The 12,835-nt window shown below is 34.9% G+C and overlaps 1 protein-coding gene across 1 annotated transcript; it reads left to right on the top strand.

Annotated features, from left to right (window-relative positions):
• Window positions 1-174: 174 nt before the first annotated feature.
• LOC126827793 (uncharacterized) lies at window positions 175-5,736 on the top strand. Its single transcript, XM_050557329.1, has 4 exons — window positions 175-341; window positions 1,744-1,957; window positions 2,942-3,021; window positions 3,795-5,736. The coding sequence occupies exons 1-4, from the start codon at window positions 227-229 to the stop codon at window positions 3,965-3,967; spliced, it is 582 nt and encodes a 193-aa protein (XP_050413286.1). The 5' UTR covers window positions 175-226; the 3' UTR covers window positions 3,968-5,736.
• Window positions 5,737-12,835: the final 7,099 nt, after the last annotated feature.

Here is a 12,835-nt window from a genome sequence, read left to right as displayed (position 1 = left end):
TTTTTATAAATGAATTTATTTTCTTCATGAGAAATAAAACATTCAGAAAATATCATCTTTATATATCAATTTACTCAATTGTGGTCACAAATATTCATAATTATTATATATACACGTATTTAATTATATTCCGTTTCTTATTTGATTCTCAAATTTGTATCTGCTCAAGTAAACAAGTAGGCAAAAGAAAACGCAGTTGATCGATACTGTTTAGCATAAAACAGAAATGGGTATTTTAAACTCGATTTCGGCTGGATTGTTTTTATTTTATTTTTTACCACTAGCTTATTCAGCTATGGAGGTAACCTATGAAGAAGATAAACAAAACTGTCCATATTTTTGTGAGAATATTTTAATTATTTTACTACTGTTTGTACTACCGTTCTGTAGTGATTGTTCCTTTCAGATTTGTCTCAGAACGGATTCAGTCCTCAGATCGTTCCTGTCCATTAACTAGCACTATGGAATAATTGACAATAAAGCTCTACAGCCTCTGTTCCACGGCTATTTTGGAGCCCCTACCATCCATTTTTCACTGTACTACAGCTTTGTTCGCCAAAAAGGAATCATTTCTCACCACATCTGACAAAGCTATGAAATTCAACACTATTTTCGAGTGGAATTTTGCAATTCAGAAACATAAACAAAATATGTCTGGATTTGCCCATCATTATGCAACAGGTTTTTTTGGGGGTTTTTTGTTGTTGTTTCTGTTTTTGTCAGATGTGGCAAGAAATGATTCTTACCACACCACTGGTACCGGTTTCTTACTACACTGGAAATGTTACTTGCTTGGTTTTATCTTCAATATTTTATCTTTTAGTGTCATATCAATTATTTGATGTCTGAATGTCTCACATCTGTAAACTGTAAACAAATGCAGGGGGCACTACAATGTCATAGCCAAAAATATTGTTGCCTGTGCTCAAACTGTTAATCATTTACCTGCACTTTTCCAAAGATTCAGTTTAGGCTCACCATCATGTCAGTTTGGTTTACCTTTTGCACTTGGACAACACCAAACTGCCCTAACAAGTGCTCTTCAGACTGCTCAAAATGTGTCCCCATGAACTAGTAAATAGTGGGAAAGCTATTTACATATCTGGGGTAGTTTGAGGTAGTCTAAGGAACAGCAGTTTAAGACTGTTTTGATGTGTCCAGGGGTGTACCGGTTCAATATTTCACTTTTCTTCAAGTTACTGGGGTAGTCAATATTTAAAGATACATTATGTAAGATGTAGATAAAGAACTAGCCATTCTTGCTATAATAGTTCGAAAGTAGATGATGTAAAATGAATAATTTGAAAATTTCATTCAAATGACTCTATTGCAAGCGAAGATATTAGCCTTTGAAGGTTTGACAGATGTGTGCAATAATTTCAACCACCGTACTGGTTGATCGAAGCTAAGTCTCGGTCCTCCATATTTGATTAAATCAAAGTATCGCTGAACCATTCTAATCTATTTAATATCGGAGAAATCTGATGCCATCGAGAGTTGATTAAGGCCTGGATCAGTTAATTAATGTCTAATTAATACTTCAGAAAACATTTCAGGCCTAAAGAAAGACCTGCAATAGGCAGATTTAGCTCTTGCATAATGCATGTTTAAATGTACCAAGATAAAGAGTTAAATTTAAAGAGACTTTTCTTGCTTCCAAAATGATTTGATTTTTTTAACAAAGTTGATAAAAATGTGAAAAGGTTATAAATTTTAAAATAATTTTTTTTTCTATATATACAGTGGAGAATAAAGAATATCAACGCTTTGCTGTTCCAACCCATGGTTTAGTGAATTGTTCCTGGTATTCACACAAGGCTTGCTGTAAAAGGACAGAAGTAACTTCAGTATTTTCCAAAATGTATCCTCTTTATGAAGCCACAAAAACATGTTCTAATATGATGAACTATTTGATGTGTTATTTTTGTAGTCCAGATCAACATATTTGGTATAAGCAGTAAGTTGATGTTATATTTGTAACATATTGGTACATTTGTTGGTGTAAAATCCTTTCTTTCACAAAACTGGTTGTCGAAGGAAAATTGACATCAAGTGTGGTGTACTGTAGAATCCTAACAAGAACTAAGAAGAACCTACAAGGTTCTATATTCTCATGGGTAAGGGTCAAGTACACCAGAAGCAACAATATCAACAAAAAATACACTGAACTTGAGATAAAGACCTTACAGAGATTTAATACAAAACATGAAGGAATAATTCTATTTCTACTACTGTAGGATTTATATGATTGTGTTTCTGGTAGACTAAAGTAGCCAGAACTGATAAAGAATAATATACTGAAAACATTATCAAATTGTTTTAATCAGGGACCTTATTGGACTGCAAAATGACCTGGCAAGTCCAAGTAGATTTTTAAATATCCGGTACTTGGCGTGATTTAAGATCAAGGAAAAACATAAAAATTCACAATAGTCCATTGCAAGCTTTTCTTTCTAGGTTTCTTTGCAGTTTTCTATGTTTTGCAATATGGTATACTGAAATTATATCACATTACCCGATCAGCTGGTGGACATTGATCCCAAAAAACTGTGAAGTTGTCATTGTGACTGTTACTGTCTTATATAGTTGACATCGGCCTTAAGGTTTCCCATGGTCACTTTTGGCAGCATATGCTGTTATTAAATCTGACAACTATTGGCAGCACATTTAAAAGATTTGTCAGTTCAGGGACTTTTGAAGTACAATTTACAAATGTAGATACTGCTGTTTTTGATAAAGTTCTTCTCCATTTTATTGTACATAAAGATGTAATCAAAGTAAATGTGAATAGCGTTTTATTTGTTATAAGGCGATCTAGACAAGAGATCAAGATAATAGGGCTAGTGAAAGGTAAAACGATCATATTGATCAGTATCCATGTATTTCACGAAAATAAACAACCAGTATAGACATACAGTATCAACATTTACTTTTTTTTCAGGAGAGCTAGGGTTTGTACTGATTTTTGCACTAATTTGTTTGAAGAATGTAAATCAGCATCATATAATGGGAAAAAATTAGGTAAGAAACAAAATTTAATTATTTTTTTATTACCAGTTTTATAATGCCTCATGATAAGCAATTAGATAAGCAATCTACTTTATAATGAGTGCCATCTATTTATTTGGGATTGATGCTGGGGACATCTAACATTTAGGAAAGCTGGAATAGGACTAATAACAATGACCAGTGACAATGACTGTCTTTGTGGAAGTATTGAGTATAGTAGTCTGAGCACACATGCTACCATCTGTCACAGGGGTGGATCCAGAGAGGGGGGGGGGGTTTGGGGGGTCAACCCCCTTCCCCCCCTGCTCAGCTACATAAAACATTTTTTGTAAATCAACACTTTTTAAGAGAAAAGTTTCTCGGCCGTGTGCTTTATCCTTTATCATCAGATGTGGGACAGGATGGGCACTCAAAGCACGAGATAATGATATAGACATTATGTGATATCACAATTAATGCTTTGCATCCATGACATTGAATCACAATGTCATTGTATTAATTCATAATAAAAATTGAGGTCAAATGAGGTGTTGGATTTCTCTGTTTAAAAAAGCTCAATGTATGCCAAAATGACGATAGAGACCATGCAGGAGGTTGGTGGGGGAGATACATTGTCTCAGGAACCTGGCAAACCCCCTCCTGCAAAAATTCCTGGATCCGCCCGTATGTCACTCAAATCAACTAGCTTACAATGCCACCTTTGGTATATCAGGTTGTTTGTGGTTGTTAAATCTTGAGTGGTATGAAACAGCATTATTTTCTATTGAACATTTTTATTTTTCCAGGAAGTGAATATGAGAATGGAACATCATTTTGTGAGGCACAAGATTTTAGTGTGGTAGAAGGGAATTGCTTTAAATATGATCCTAAAGTTTTTGATGGAGCCGTTCAACATATCAGTTTTTACTTACCCTATATATCTAGTCTTATCATGATTTTAACTGTTTTAATTATATAGAATAACATGAATATATATGTTTTTAAATAGAGATTAAAGTCAAAATTTACATCGAAATCATAAATAATTTTATTTATGAACCTAATACTCGAATTAATGCCATTTGACGTCAATTGTCAGCCAATCAGATTATATCGTTTTTGCCACTTTGTAAAAGTGGCGCCATTTTCTCCATCAATAAGAACATTTAATTTCAAATCAGAGTTCCCGCGGTCCTTGAAAATCCTTGAATATCCTTAAATTTAAAATTTCATTTTCAAGGTCTTGAATATCCTTGAATTTCGCGTAAATAGGAAAATATCCTTAATTTTGTTGCAAATGTCTTCAATTCTTTTTAAATATGAGATTATAATGATAGTTGGTAATGTTTTGGTTATTTTTAAGATGAAAAATTGTAACTTTAGGCTAAAAAATGTCCTTGAAAATCCTTGAATTTGACGTATATTTATCCTTGAATATCCTTGAAAAAATGTTTGGCAAAGCCGCGGGAACCCTGCAAATTTGAAGTCTGTGTCATTTAATCTCAGCATAAGTTTTCTTTAGAATGAAATAAAAATGACAGTAATGTTAAACATTTTGCCAAATGAGTATGTGAACTTTCTTTTAAATTTGAGTAGGGTTTTCAAAAATCGCTTCAAAGATGCATAGGGGCATGACTATCTTTTTGTGGTTAAGGATTTGTTATATTTAATGATCTGTATGTAGTTCCAAATTCATATGATAAGAACATATTGTTGTTGATTCCGAAACACTGTCTATGTTTAATTCCTGCATGTCATCTTAGTTGTAGCAAATGAAAGTATAGATATTATGCCAAAACCTTCATCTGTACCTTTTACTGTACATAATCCACTTGAAAGTTGTTTTATTGTATGTATTTTGTTATTATTGTTCCATGTGCAATACAGCTTTAATACATAAGTTTATCTCAAATTATTGTGATAGAGCTATTAGTTGTTATAATTTTTACAAATATTTGTGTTTATTGGGTTATACAAAATGTTTTTTAGACTTTATTTATGATATACAAAATGTTGTTTATTTATGTTAGATAAGCTTCTATTTATGTTATACAAGGTTTATTTTGTATTTTATACAAGTTTTGTTAATATACATATATTTATATTAAAGGAACAATATTCAGACTAGAAGGAAGATATAGACATTTAGACTATATATAAATTGATCAATCTTCACAGAAGTTATGGCCGTCTAAATTTCCCTTTACTTTGTATTGATCACATGCTACTAACTTGATTTTACAGTTTATTATAATTAATTATATTGTAATTTGTCCAGTATTCAGTGATTGCTTAAATATTGGAATAGATGGATTGTTTTTTTTAATTTAAGATATACTATATATTTCATTGTTGTTAGTGCAAAGCTATATTTACACAGACCAAGTTTCTATGTTAACCAAAGTTTGATAATGGAAACAGGATCTCCACGGCATGTTCCCTTATTACAGGCAACATGATGTGGCATATAAACTTAGTCAAAAAGTGAAACTATGACATAGTAGAACACATCTTATCCCATGCTTGTACCTTTTTAATGTGCACAATGAAACATCCCACAAAAACTCTTCAAAAAAAGTTTCTAAAAAGTGTAACAAGAACAATTTTCATTAGCTATGCTAATTACCATAGCTAAGTATATTGTAGTTTTCATGTAAGCTTAGATTTATATCTAGTGTGAACATTCTTAAACATAGACTTACTACTACATGTATATATTGTTTTAATAAATCTAGGCTATTAAAATAATTGTTCAGATTATTTGTTGTGACTATACCAGAGATTTAAATTAAGTTATATTTATAGTACTGCTTTCATGAATTAACGAATGAAACGTGCTATAAATGAATTGTAACATTGACACCTGCTCAACTGCTTGTTGTTATTGCACAGAAAACCCACCCCACTTCTCTATATGATTTCTACTAAAACTAATGTTAACCAGCAAAAGAGTGCAATAACATTGAACATGTCTATTTATTGCACGGTTAAGCTCCACCCAATCTACTAGAGGGAAAACAATCTAGACCGGAGGCTCAGTGCGGGGGGTCCATCAAATGGGCACAAAACCAGACCCAACTTTTCTAGAGTAAAATTTTGCCGAGTGGTAATCAGTCCGCTGTTGGGGCGTTTTCAAAATATTGGGGGTCAAAGGAGGTCATTTGCACTGAAAGTGAATGGCAGCCATTCTTATATATCATGAAAACATGCTGAAAAGGTAATCATTCTTTCAATAAAAATGTAAAGTTGCTAAATTCACTTTTGTTCTTTGTGACACCGGAGGTCAAAAGGTCATATTTTCCATTTTTACACTGGGAAGATTTAAAGCAATAAATGTCAGCGTAAAATATAAAAACTTAAAGCGAAATCTGTTCTAATTAATAATAGGAACATTTAAAACTTACCTTTAGGTGGTATTAGCACTGTACATTTACTTTGGAACGTCGAAAACGATCTTGCATAACAGAACCAAAACACTTCGAAACCTGTTCCCAAAATACGTAAAAACTGTCAAATCGAAATCTCACCGATGTAGTTGAACAACGATTGTTATACATAATGAAACTATAGTTGTCGGAAAAACAATTGAATAGTTTCATGGTTGGACTCCAGCCTACAGGCCGCGTGGATTTCCGGGAATCCCAATCTGGCAAAACCGACGTTAATCTGTGACCGGAAAACACGTATCTGACGACGAGATTAAAAGTTTGCAAATATTTTTGATGAGTTTTCATGTATTTCGCCGGATCATGGACACAGATAAAACCGACGGATGCATTGAACATAATAGCTCACGGGAAATAAATGCCGTATTGGTAAGTGTTATCGGGGGAAAGTTTGGCAGGTTTCGTGACGAGGCCTGCAGGCTGGAGTCCAGCCATGAATAATTTATTCAATTGTTTTTTCGGACAACTGGTTTCATTATGTATAGCAATCGTTGTGAAACTAATCGGAGAGATTTTGATTTGATGGTTTTTTCGTATTTTTGAAACGAGTTTCGAAGTGTTTTGGTTCTGTTATGCAAGATCTTTTTTCGACGTTCCAAAGTAAAAGTTCGGTGCTAAGACCAACTAAAGATACGTTTTAAATTGTACTATTATTAATTAAAACAGGTTTCGCTTTAGTTTTTATATTTTACGCTGACATTTATTGCTTTAAATCTTCCGAGTGCAAAAACGGAAAATTGGACCTTTTGACCCCAGGGGTCACAAAGAACAAAGGTGAATTTTGCAAGTTTACAGTTTTATTGAAAGAGTGATTACTTTCGATCATTTTTAGCATGTTTTCATGATATATAAGAATGGCTGCGCATTCACTTTCAGTGCAAATGACCCCATTTGACATTTGACCCTGAATATCTCGAAAACGCCCCCAACGGCGGACTGATTACCACTCGGCATCGTATTCTACGCCAAATTTTACTTTAGAAAAGTTGAGTCGGGTTTTGTGCCCATTTGATGGACACCCCCGGCACTGAGCCTCCAGACTAATCTGCTTATTCAACGAAAAGAACAAAGGAAGATTTCCCGTCCATGTTACAAATGAAGTTAAATGTCCTACATTTCTGCATCAACCAGACCAATGAAGACAGGTTAATGCCATGCAGTGTGCTATGAGGGAAATTTTGCTTTGGCAGCGGCACTTCCACAGATGGTTCATTGAATTCCAACGGCTAAGGATTCTTTTACATGCATGCCAACGTGTACACGGACCTCGATCTGTTAAAAACTGTAGCCTATGTGTTCCCAGGGTATTTGGCAAAGTGAAGTAAGATATCAATGGTTTTAAGCAAAGGGGATGAGGATAGGGGTGGTAACTCTTGAAATGAAGGAAGAATGCCGAATATCGATCATCCTTGGTATCCCCAGTGATCCCATTCCGTTTCATTCCACTAACCCCTGGGTTCATCGATGGGGGAGACGCGTATTCAAATTTAGCTGCCCAATAAGAATCGATTGCACCCTTCCTCTCATGAAGTCAATGCTTGACATGAAATTGAAAACCTCTGTCGCAGTCACAAGGTTTTCGGAAAACGTGGCATAACGGAAAAGAATAACATTGTGTCAACCATTATGGACTGACGGAGGACTGAGTCGAGTTATCGCGGGTATATCAGGATTTAAATTAATAGCCATATAAATAAGTTAATAGACAGAATGTAATATGGTCAGAGGAACGATGAACGATTATTTGATTGTGCGAACCTAAAGTTGTATATAGTTGAGAGAAAAAGTCTAAAGTCTAAAACGGGAAAATAAAAGGCATCAGAGATAATTCGAAAGCCCCCCTAATTTGATAACTGGCGTTACATACGATCAAATCATCAGTATTGACTACCAGGCACTAGGACACAATATGTTTCATCAACTAAGGTACGCCAAGTAACGCCACCAAGACAGCTGGGTACAGTAAGTGTCATTAACCATACACGTAACTCTCATCAATCAACAGAAGGTACGCAAAACCAACGTAACACGGGAAGTATCATCGATAGATCGACGCTTAGTAAAACCATCACAACACGATCATTAATAATCATTAGTCAAGATGTGCAGAAAATGTTCATTGAAGAGCCCATACGGTTAGCTTATTCTACTCACATTAACATAAACTATTCATTCATTTATTTAAAGAGTACAGTGCAGCTTTAGTATAATCAATCAAGAACAGTACGTTTATGAATGTTCATTGAAGACCTCATACGGTTAGCTTATGCTACTCACATTATCATAAACTATTCATTTATGTAAAGAGCATCGATGTCCATTTAAAAGATGCATAACTGTTATATCGTACACAATTTTAAAAGTAAACCATCAGAGTTTGAGTAGAATATTTTAATTAAACCGTTCTATTTCCCGTTTTGGAACCTGTATTCTAATCAGAACTTCAACGCCTTACGCCTTTCATTTGCACCGTCAAACCTAACCACCAGATCCTAGAACCTCGGCAATGCAATAGACTAGATGTAACTTTTATATTATTTTATAAGTTATAGATTATAATGAAATTCAACTACAGTTCTGATTAATGAACAAAATGATAACGAACTAAATAACAAAAAAAACATACGTTTATTTACAAATGGAATGGATTTCTTTGGTTAAGATTCACTACAACAATAAATTAAATATGCTCAAAATTTGCTAAATATATTAAGACCCCAATCTATAAACGAACGGATATAAGCAGGATCTTTGCCATGTGTTTTTGTCCCATAAACTGTACATCATGCCTGAGTTGCCTACCTCAACTGAGACAGTGGAAATATGTTGGTTTCTGTCACGTAAGTCAAAATCTAAAAAATTTAAAAAATCTCCCACTTAATTTCACATAGCTAGCGGAGACACATTATTTAAGTGACAGTTTTGATTTATCAAATTTTTCTTGCTGTCACAATATTGCCATTTTATGTAATATCATTGGCATTTTATACTTTATTAATATCTATATTTAGTCCGATATAGCGGTGTCGGTAGACAAAGTCACGACAATTGTTTAAAGCTATATTGTATCTGACGTATTATTCTGATAAATTTGTTTTTATCTGAACACACATTCCGTCTTACTTCAACAAAACTGGTCTGATAATCACATAAATCAAAAGTATGTTCTATATAAAACCAATGCACAATAAATTCACATCCACCATACATACTCTTGACACCCGTTTGATGAGTTTGTTGATTTACTCCAGAAATCTAAAAAATGAAAATAGATGCCTGGTGTCCGGGACAAAAAACAACTTATTTTGTGAACGACCAGCCGTTTCATACCGTAGTTGGTTGTTTAGGGATTGCAAATGGTTTTAGGATTTCCTATGAAATACAATTCTTCAATACAATATATAGTTCAGTCCGATTTTGTTACTTCTAAATATTTTTGGCCATCAAATAATCCGGATCTGCTTCTATTGGAAGATAATCGGGAATAGGAGTCTCATAAGGCTCCTCGTTATGATTAATTGGATTCGTGTACCCACTCGAATCTTTGCGAGCAGTTTGTCGAGGCGGCATGCTTTGCCACCTCGAAGATTCTTTATTGGTGTTATTACTATATGGCGGACATCCTATCTGATAAGGCGCCACTCCCAAAGTTTCATATTTGTCATATTCCGGAACTTGTTCCACTGGGTTTTCGTATTGAGGATAATTGGGTTCAGAGGATATTTTTGGATCACAAGACTTGGAATACATCACTGTAGTTGGAATTTGTGGCTTTACATAATCAGAAGAGGCACCGGTAACCACCGCTGCTGATCCGTATTCAAACTTCAGGGGCTCTGGTTCTGCATAAATCTAATAATTAAAATAATTTATTATTAATATTAAGGACCACTTTTAAGGCATAAAATGATTATTACTGCAAAACTATATCAAATAAGAAGAAAATAAAATTTTAAATGCATCCACTCAAAGCCAATACAGTTGTCTGGAATTCTTAATCTCTATAGTATTATCAAATACTTTCCACACCGCGCTCATTATGTTCGTCTAGATTATTATACCTTACACGATGTATGATGAGGTGTGTCAGTCCATCCAGTTTGAACGTGTATCTGCTTGCGTCAATGACGGAAGAATATCTAAAACCAGATTGTTTTGGTTCTGAATTACACCATCAGACCTTATTTGTGTAAAATTTCAACAATGATTATAAAGTAACAATGTACAAATTAGTAGGCAGAAATATATTCACAGGTAAACTAACTTATATAGACGGCCCGCCCACTTAAATTCCTTTAAAACCAGTTCATGTGTGGTAAACATTAATCATCCCATTGTCACGAGATAGCAACCGGATTGGTTGAAACGTTTCGACTTTGTCCATTATGATTGTCTTCCCCTTCTTCCTCTATTTTATAGTCTCTCCTTTCCTTGTGGAACAAGGTCATCTTCATAAAAGATCCCCCCCCCCTTTATGCCTCACCATGGTTCTTCCCTAAGTTGTCATTAGATGTGACCCTTTCCCCTTCCTTATTGTATGTAACTATATAAATCGGTAGATTTAAATTAATAAAAAAAATACAAATACATTTAGGCCTACCGGTTCATCATCTATGGAATATACATTATCACTCAAAGTTTCTTGTACAACAGAATGGTGTCTTTGGAGAGTCTCGCGACGACTATGCCTGAAATAAATAGAATAATTTTCTTTTTGTTTGCTAACAATATGCCTGTATCAATTTGCGTTTCAAAAACCTACCAACTCGTTTTACCATGTCATAGCAATTGTGTCGTTCGAAATGTTTAACTATTTTCCTGGCCTTTTGATGGTTTTGTGAGGGTTATCAGCAAGAAGTGATTCAAAAGATACAGTGAAATATATACTTTTGCTCGTATCATTTGTGGTTGTCACGACAATGTGACCCGTTTTCGCCCACGGACTCAAAAGCACGTGCCTACAGTGCCCCTGTCGCTGGACATTTCAGACCTGTAATCACAAATTCTGTCTTGTATCTGGTTTCCGACTGGTGTTGTAAAACTTCAACTTCTTTGTGATTAACCAATAAAAAATTACAGCCATGAACACTGTGCTGGATGTTTTGACATCCTTATAAATTCACAATTTATGGACTGCGTAAACTCATTGCCGCATTTAGATGAAGAGAGACCCTAGGCTATTCCACCTATGAGGCCTTTATACCTTGCCATCTCTCACCCTCACCCACAGGAAGTGGGGTTGGATGGCCGAATGGTTAGCGCGCGTTATATCATAATGTCTGTCATTGAGTCAGTTGGTGTGGTTTCGATTCCCCGGTTGTACATGACAAGGAGTATGGTCGCCTGTCCAACCTCGTGGGTTTTCCTCCCACCGCTAAAGACCCCTACGCGCAAGCGAAGTATTAAAATAAAAATTGAACCGTATGTTAGTCCCGAAATGACCTAGTTTGTGTAGAGTGGACTCTCTCTCTCTCTCTCTCTCTCTCTCTCTCTCTCTTACATCCACAGGAAACGTGTTTTAAACACAATAAAACTAAGCCAATGAGAGATATTTAAGAAAGGGTTATGATAATGTCCAAAGTAGTATACACTTTGGCCGGGGGCCCCTGGATCTTGGGATCCTAGGGTTCAGTCTGCGAAGCCTATTGGTAAATGCGATACTGCTTCTGCTTAAACTGATTATATATCTACTAACTTGTATTTTCTTTGTCGTTGTATATAGAATATGGCGGCTATAAGGAGAACTATTACAACAAGAATACCGCCCGTAATTCCACCAACCATACCACTTATATTTGGGACATCTTGTGACCTTGACACTTCATCGTTATTGCCCTGTTCTGGAAAAGTATCCATTTTTATTGCGATATTAATACAGTTATCACTATCAATCTTTAAAAATATCCAAAGCCAATCGTTATCACTTGATTAATTCTAGTAAAATTCCAAAGTGCTTGATCCATATGTGTATGCTGAATTGAGCTAACATATAAGACAGTTGCATACCGTTTGATATCGTTTGTAATATTTGCAAAGGGCAACTGAAACGCAGCAATTAACCACTTTTGGGGAAAAACCGAAAGTATAAGGAGAAATCGTCACTGTTCCCTAACCGGCAACACGACCAAAGCCCATCCCATCTACACTTGACAACTACACGATCGTATTTCTTTGAACACATTTGATAGAACTAGAATAAAGGATTTCCACACAGAATTAACCAGGGGTTTTATTCACTGAAAGATATCTGGGATTTTCACTTATTATATAAAATGAACCATGCCCCCTTTAATTAATCTGAACAAAATAAAAGAAATAGAACAATATGCTCATTACCATTAACTATTTGTGTTGGTGAAGTTGTAGGCAGATTTATGGTTTCTTCTGGATAATCGTCAAAT

This window comes from Patella vulgata, chromosome 7 (assembly GCF_932274485.2).
Source record: "Patella vulgata chromosome 7, xgPatVulg1.2, whole genome shotgun sequence".
NCBI classification, from domain to species: domain Eukaryota; kingdom Metazoa; phylum Mollusca; class Gastropoda; family Patellidae; genus Patella; species Patella vulgata.
The sequence above is the reverse complement of the archived record's forward strand: the minus strand, read 5'-3'. Positions and strand labels throughout refer to the sequence as shown.

Excerpts from the sequence above, each read along its gene's own strand:
- LOC126827793 (XM_050557329.1), top strand. The coding sequence starts at position 227 with ATGGGTATTTTAAACTCGATTTCGGCTGGATTGTTTTTATTTTATTTT. Across the intron at positions 1,958-2,941 it reads CAACATATTTGGTATAAGCA|GAGAGCTAGGGTTTGTACTG; the intron begins GTAAGTTGATGT and ends CTTTTTTTTCAG. Across the intron at positions 3,022-3,794 it reads ATATAATGGGAAAAAATTAG|GAAGTGAATATGAGAATGGA; the intron begins GTAAGAAACAAA and ends TTATTTTTCCAG.